The sequence below is a fragment of the Notolepis coatsorum genome (assembly GCF_963971535.1).
Source record: "Notolepis coatsorum genome assembly, chromosome: 2".
NCBI lineage: Eukaryota > Metazoa > Chordata > Actinopteri > Aulopiformes > Paralepididae > Notolepis > Notolepis coatsorum.
In genome coordinates this window covers 217,827,336-217,835,258 of record NC_140166.1, presented here as the reverse complement: position 1 = coordinate 217,835,258, position 7,923 = coordinate 217,827,336, and the positions used below count along the sequence as shown (strand labels likewise).

Genomic DNA, 7,923 nt, shown 5'->3' with positions numbered 1-7,923 from the left:
TCTAACTTAATTCATCCACCATCCATCTACCCTCACACCCACCTATCCATCCGTCACTCTACCCATACATCCATCCATCCTCTACCCATCCATCCATCCATCCCATCCCTCTACCCATCCATCCATCCCTCTACCCATCCACCCATCCTCCATCAATCATCCATCCATTCACCAAGGAACATCCACCCATCTATTCATCCATTTATCCGCTACCCCTCCACCCATAATCCCTCCCTCCCTCCCTCCCTCCCTCCTCCCTCTCTCCCTCCCTCCCTCCCTCCCCCCTCCCTCCCTCCCTCCCTCCCTCCTGCCTCCCTCCCTCCCTCCCTCCCTCCCTCCCTCCCTCCCTCCCTCCCCTCCCTCCCTCCGGTCTCACAGAGGTCTGACGGGTGGAGTCTGAGCCTCCGGACTGTGTGGTTGTTCCTCCTCCAGGGGCAGCTCTGCGTCTCCCCAGGGAAGGTGCCTCTGGTCTGGGGGAGGAGGGGAGGAGGACACCGGGGGCTGGAGGAGGGCATCACTGATGGCTCTGGGTCAGGCTCTGAGGTCATGGCCAAGACAAAGGAGGAGAAAAAGGAAGATCGTCATTGGCTAGGATAGGTGTCAATCGAGGACTAAAGGAAGATATAACCAGGAACACTGCTGCCTGCAACTGTTATACAGAACAATGTTGACTTCTGACTTCAGAACAGGTCTGGGTGGTATGACCAGTGATCCATGTCATGATACATTATAATGTTTACCTCTGTAATGATAATGACTTATGTAAACACCAGCGCACAGATACCACATCCTCCGTGGAAGTGACATCATCTGTCAACATGATGTTTGTGATGTCTGTCTGTCAGCGTGATCGTAATGTTTGCCTGTAAACATGTGATTGGTTGCAGTATATTCAGCTGAATTAAAAGGGACACAGGAAACCTACTACTCACTGGAGGAAATGCATTCACCTCCTAACACGTCGATTATGGGTCAAATTAGATCGGTAAGAGATTCATAATGTCGCTATCTGTACATTTTGGGTTTATCGCCCAACACTACTTCAGTATGAGCAAAATCAACATTCAGACAACAGCTATGAAAAAGCACTGTTCCGGCCCGGTCAACAACGTTAGAACAGGGCGGCCGGGTAGCACAGCGGACTAAGCGTCTGTCTACCACCGCAGAGACACTGGTATCGAATCCGGCTGTCAGCGGTGCCTCCGGCTTGGCCGGTCGGTGGGGTGGGTCCTGGTCGTTGTAAACAGCGACTCCTGCAGGTCGGTCGGGGCGCCTGCAAAGCGAAGGAGGGAACTGGGGAAGGTAGTGTGAGCCTCCCACGCGTTACACTTCCCCAGTGAGAGTCCTCGCTGTCAGGTGAAAAGAGGCTGCTGGCTGTCTCCACATGTATCGGAGGACACATGCGATAGACTTCAGGGCTCCCTAGACTGGCAAGTGGGGGGCAAATGCACGCAACGACCAGGAAGGGGAGGGGGAATTGGCATAACGACTAAATTGGGATGGGAGAAAAATACAGAAAAAATGGAGGAGAAAAACAATGTTAGAACAGGTGATGGTGTGATGATGTCACTACAGGTGATGGTGTGATGATGTCACTACAGGTGATGGTGTGATGATGTCACTACAGGTGATGGTGTGTGATGTCACTACAGGTGATGGTGTGATGATGTCACTACAGGTGATGGTGTGTGATGTCACTACAGGTGATGGTGTGTGATGTCACTACAGGTGATGGTGTGTGATGTCACTACAGGTGATGGTGTGATGATGTCACTACAGGTGATGTGTGATGATGTCACTACAGGTGATGGTGTGTGATGATGTCACTACAGGTGATGGTGTGATGATGTCACTACAGGGTGATGGTGTGTGATGATGTCACTACAGGGTGATGGTGTGATGATGTCACTACAGGTGATGATGTGTGATGTCACTACAGGTGATGGTGTGTGATGTCACTACAGGTGATGGTGTGTGATGTCACTACAGGTGATGTGTGATGATGTCACTACAGGTGATGGTGTGATGATGTCACTACAGGTGATGGTGTGTGATGATGTCACTACAGGTGATGGTGTGTGATGTCACTACAGGTGATGGTGTGTGATGTCACTACAGGTGATGGTGTGATGATGTCACTACAGGTGATGGTGTGTGATGATGTCACTACAGGTGATGGTGTGTGATGTCACTACAGGTGATGGTGTGTGTGATGTCACTACAGGGTGATGGTGTGATGATGTCACTACAGGTGATGGTGTGTGATGTCACTACAGGTGATGGTGTGTGATGATGTCACTACAGGGTGATGGTGTGTGATGTCACTACAGGTGATGGTGTGTGATGATGTTACTACAGGTGATGGTGTGGATGTCACTACAGGTGATGGTGATATCATAGGATGTGATGTCACTACAGGTGATGGTGTGTGATGTCACTACAGGTGGTGATGTGATGGTTCAGACCTGCGGGTGTGGAGTGCTGAGGAGGTAGTGTCTGCTCCAGGCTGCTCTGCTCTGAGGGCTGAGGGGTGCCCAGGGGAGAGGGCTCACGGCTGGGTATCCCTGAGCTGGGCTCTGGGGTCGGCACCGGGGTGGGTACCAACCTCTCCTGGAAGAACAAGACACATTGAATACAGTCAACAGGTCAAGTGTCCTGCTGAAGCAGCTCAGTTCAGTTCAATTCAATTCAGTTCAGTTCTTAAGCTGCAACGTCCCTCATATGGGATGTTTTTCTGACTTTTTGCAACCGGCACTTTGGCGACCTCTAGTGGCTCGGGTGTGCATATTTTGTAATACAATATATATATATCGAATTGAAGGTATTATTATTTATTATATATTATTATAGGTGAATTATTTGTTGCCTGTCGATAGCAACAAAATCTGACAAAATCCGTTCAGCGGTTCTCGAGTTACATGCCGGTATTTTGGGCTTGTGCAAAGTACAAGGTATTGCACAAAATACCACTCCCGACTCAGGCTGCAGTAGTTCCGTAAATCTAGATCCGATCTCGAAAATGATTGTGGATCGTTGTAGCCAATGAGTGTGGCTTCCAATGATACCCCATGTGGGGATGTGTGAATCAGGGATCTAGGTGAACAACTAAATTCTTTAACAGGAAGCCAAATGAATTGAAGTCTATGAGAAAACTGAGTTTTTCTTTGTACACAGTTGACCAAAATCACTCCTAATCACTCATTTCTGAATGGATCTTTATGAAATTTGGATATGTACTACATAAGGCTTCAGGCTATGGCTCCGTCTGGATTTGTAAGCCATACCATCTTCTGGGGAAATACTACCTCTGGACTACTAACTACTACAGAAAAACTTGAGTAACAAGTTTTTTTACAACTCAAGTTCAGACCTATGGTACTCTATTACGTTAGCACTAAAAGTAATTTTTTTCTTCTGGAATCAGAAACTTCAGAATGTCATCTTTCAAAAGAGACCAGGCTCATGTATGTGCTATAAGGATAAAGTATGTTGTTTTGGTTTGCAAAAAGAGTATGCAGTCCTCAAAAACGAAAACGAAAATGGCCAGGAGACTCAGTTTAGTTTAGTTTAGTTTAGTTTAGTTTAGTTTAGTTTAGTTTAGTTTAGTTTAGTTTAGTTTAGTTTAGTTTAGTTTAGTTTAGTTTAGTTTAGTTTAGTTTAGTTTAGTTTAGTTTAGTTTAGTTTAGTTTAGTTTAGTTTAGTTTAGTTTAGTTTAGTTTAGTTTAGTTCAGTTCAGTTCAGTTCAGTTCAGTTCAGTTCAGTTCAGTTCAGTTCAGTTCAGTTCAGTTCAGTTCAGTTCAGTTCAGTTCAGTTCAGTTCAGTTCAGTTTAGTTTAGTTTAGTTTAGTTTAGTTTAGTTTAGTTTAGTTTAGTTTAGTTTAGTTTAGTTTAGTTTAGTTTAGTTTAGTTTAGTTTAGTTTAGTTTAGTTTAGTTTAGTTTAGTTTAGTTTAGTTTAGTTTAGTTTAGTTTAGTTTAGTTTAGTTTAGTTCAGTTCAGTTCAGTTCAGTTCAGTTCAGTTCAGTTCAGTTTAGTTTAGTTTAGTTTAGTTTAGTTTAGTTTAGTTTAGTTTAGTTTAGTTTAGTTTAGTTTAGTTCAGTTCAGTTCAGTTTAGTTTAGTTTAGTTTAGTTTAGTTCAGTTTAGTTCAGTTTAGTTCAGTTCAGTTCAGTTAAATAAAATTGCTACTACCTCCAGTGGTGGTGGTGGTGATGGTGGTGCTGGTGGTGGTGGTTCCTGGGCAGGTGGTGTGTGTCTCTCCAGTCCCTCTCTCTCTCCCAGCATCAGAGCCACCATCTCAGCCAGAGCCTCGTCCACCAACAGCCTGACGAGCTCCGAGTCCACCGGGACGCCAGCGTCCACAAACAGCTGGAGGCCTGCGGGCCCTGCTCCCTCCACTACACACACACACACACACACACACACACACGCACACACACACACGCACACACACACACACACACACACACACACACACACACACACACACACGCACGCACACACACGCACACACACACACGCGCACACGCACACACACACGCACACGCGCACACGCGCACACACACACACACACACACACACGCACACGCGCACACACACACACACACACACACACACACACACACACACACACACACAATAAACAAATGTACACATACACGCACACACACACACACACACACACACACACACACACACACGCGCACACACACACACACACACACGCGCACACGCGCACACACACGCGCACACACACACACACACACACACACACACGCACACACACACACACACACAATAAACAAATGTACACATACACATACACGCACAACATAATTGTCCTAAATAATTGTGATCACAATATATTTTTTTAAATATTATGTTTTTGGTAGATTTCTATTGGCTTTTATTGGACAAGTCCGGCCGAGAGGAAGAACGGGAGGAGCTGTGGGGGAAGACATGCGGCAAAGGTCGCCGGGTCCGGGAGTCGAACCCGGGACGGCCGCGTTGCACCGCAGTGCGTTACGTGGTGTGCCACCCTGGCGCCCCTTGTGATCACAATATTGACCCAAATAATGTTGACTTGATTATGATTCTGGCTATAATGGATCAGCTCTAGCTCGCTCTCTTTTTTTTAATCCACTTTTTCTCCTCCTATTTTTCTGTATTTTTCTCCCATCCCAATTTAGTCGTTATGCCAATTCCCCCCTCCCCTTCCTGGTCGTTGCACGCATGTGCCCCCCACTGGTCAGTCTAGGGAGCCCTGAAGTATATCACATGCTTCATCCGAGACATAGGAGACAGCCAGCAGCCTCTTTTCACCTGCAGCGCGGACTCTCATTGGTGTAACGTGTAACGCGTGGGAGGTCACACTGCCTTCACCATTTCCCTGCCTCGCTGTGCAGGCGCCCCGACCGACCTGTAGGAGTCGCTGTTTACAACGACCAGATCACCACCCACCGGCTTCCCACCCGCTGACTCTGCCAATTGTGTCAGTATGACGACCGGCCAAGCCGGAGGCATCGCTGACAGCTGGATTCGATACCAGTGTCTCTGCGGTGGTAGACAGACGCTTAGTCCGCTGTGCTACCCGGCCGCCCTAGCTCTCATAAGAGTGTGAGAACAACACAGATGACTAAATTAACTACAGTGTAAAAGACCTGTGAAACCCCCCCATGACTTTATAACGTTGGGTTATGACTATAACCAAGTTCTGTTAGTTAGGGGCGATGCTTGGCTTCGCCTTCTGCACTATCTCGCGTACGTGCACGCGTACTGAATAAACCACAAATGTACCTCTAATACCAGTATTAGTCTGACCACACCCCTCATCAGCTTACCTTCATAAGCAGGTGTGTGGTCACCTGCTCTCCTCCTTCCCAAGCTTTCACCACAAGGTGAGGTCAAGGGCTGCAGCGGCCGTCCGAAGCCAAGCATCGCCCCTAACTAACAGAACTTGGTTATAGTCATAACCCAACGTTCTGTATCGTTAGTGGCTTAGCTTGGCTTCGCCTTCTGCACAAGGGAGGCCAAGCGGAGCCACTTGGCTGACAAATACACCCCGCTGACAGCCCCCCAAAACCATCAGAACAGGGAGGGCCGAGCCCCCCCGACCCCCCCTAATGGAGGGTATCCCCCCTATTAGAGGCTTCACGGGAAGGCGACGGACCCGACCGTGCGAAGAGCTCTCAAGCAACTTAACGCACAGGGTGAGCAGACCGTGGCTTGACCCACGACTACACACACGCACAACCCGCATGCCACCCGGGAACGAACGGAGGAACAACCTCGTTACTGCCCCCAGAATCACGGGGTCAAGGGCAAACCCAACCCCGTGGCAAGGCCGTAGCAGCGGAGCACGAAGGAAGACCCAGACCCACCAAAAGGACTGGACTCCCTGGAATGGGGGCCCGGAGAAGTCCATGATGCCAGCATCAAGACCCCACCAGGTGGGCACGTAGTGCCCCGCCCCCCACATCGCCAGCGTATTCGGACAAAGGCCCCTCAGTTACTGCACCTGGTATTCCCAGGCGGAACCAACCAGGCCAGTAAGCCGAGCGGGCCCCGTCCCCCCAATAGTACACCGCCTGGCACACTGACCCTGCAGAATAGGCAGTCAGCATGGCCGTAAGCACACAAAAAAGGTTAACCAACGGAAGCAGGCAGCGCACCGGGGAAAAACCAGGCAACAGGCTGTTAACCCTAGCCTGGAGACTGCGGACGAGACAGGCGCCAGAGGGGACAGCTGAACACAGCCGCCCCGGCGGAAGGAGCGTAAGCTGGCGGTGTTGCATGACCAAGCCTCCATTTAACAACCCCCACCCAGAGGGGTCGAGGCAGAGAAGGCTGACACGATTGGCAGACGTCATGAACGTGCAGGGGCACCCTCAACCGGTGAACCCGGGAGTTGACACTGCTCCAACACACCAGGGAATCAACCACCTCGGTGTTACCCAATGCGGTGGTTGTTCCTATAACCCCTCAAGAAAAAACTCCAAAACACACCTGCGGGTATACACCGGCTATACCGCAGTACAAGTGTTTCAGTTTCCAAAAAGGGTTAACCCAGGCCTACGGGTCGCAAACATCACTTCGGACCGGGCCTGGCGGTACGGGAAGCACAGGGTCACCAGAGGAGGTCAAAAAACCACCCCCACAGGCCCCTCTTCGCCATGCGTGAGAGAGGAGCGAAAAACAATGGAGAACCAGCCCCTAAGCACACCGTACCTGGTATTCCCCGGCGGTCTCCCAACCAAGTACTAACCAGGACCAACCTGTGTAGCGGCCGAGATCCGACGAGATCGAGCGCGTACAGAATGGCATGGCTGTAAGCCATGACGACAGTGCTGAGTAAAAACATACCCAACCAGGGTCTCCATAGCGCTTAACCCTGTGACACCCAGACCGACCTGGCATTTTTCCCCCTGAAAAAAGCCCAAGTCCCTCAGGGTACCAGAACAGCAGATCTGCATCCCCGGCGGACAACGGGTTCAACTGATCTGGACCAGCGTGACCAGAACCAGTCCCGTGCCCTAACCACGCCGACATGCCCCAGGAAAAGGGCAGATATGCGTGTTGATCTTAACATGAAAAGAAGGCGCCACCCAGACGTCGGGACGAACCGCGCCTGGTGGCCCACCCCAAGGGCGTGAGACCCCACTACATATGTTCAGATCCATCCCGTCATCATCCCCCAGACATGAACGAGGATCCGTCGACAACCCACCCAGGTCATGGGATGTGGTCGCCGGAAGAGGAAAAACCCCCATCTCAGTTGCTTTATAAAAACGCTGTTTCAACCACAAGCAACTAAGGCGTGCCAGTCAATCGCCTGTTTACAGCGAGCTAGCACTATACGTGCGTCGGGACACACCCCCATCAATGAACAGGCTATTTAGACCTGCCATTGAATCCCCAAGGCGCCCAGG

At 49.9% G+C, this 7,923-nt stretch overlaps 1 protein-coding gene across 1 annotated transcript in view; it reads right to left on the bottom strand.

Annotated features, from left to right (window-relative positions):
* Positions 1-7,923, bottom strand: part of kiaa0586 (KIAA0586 ortholog) — a gene marked incomplete at both ends in the record, with an annotated part of 105,993 nt that overhangs the window by 3,100 nt on the left and 94,970 nt on the right. The window contains 3 exons of the mRNA XM_084338111.1: positions 377-538; positions 2,466-2,610; positions 4,187-4,392. Of these exons, the coding sequence (XP_084194237.1) occupies positions 377-538; positions 2,466-2,610; positions 4,187-4,392 (513 nt within the window). The remainder of the gene's footprint in view (positions 1-376; positions 539-2,465; positions 2,611-4,186; positions 4,393-7,923) is intronic.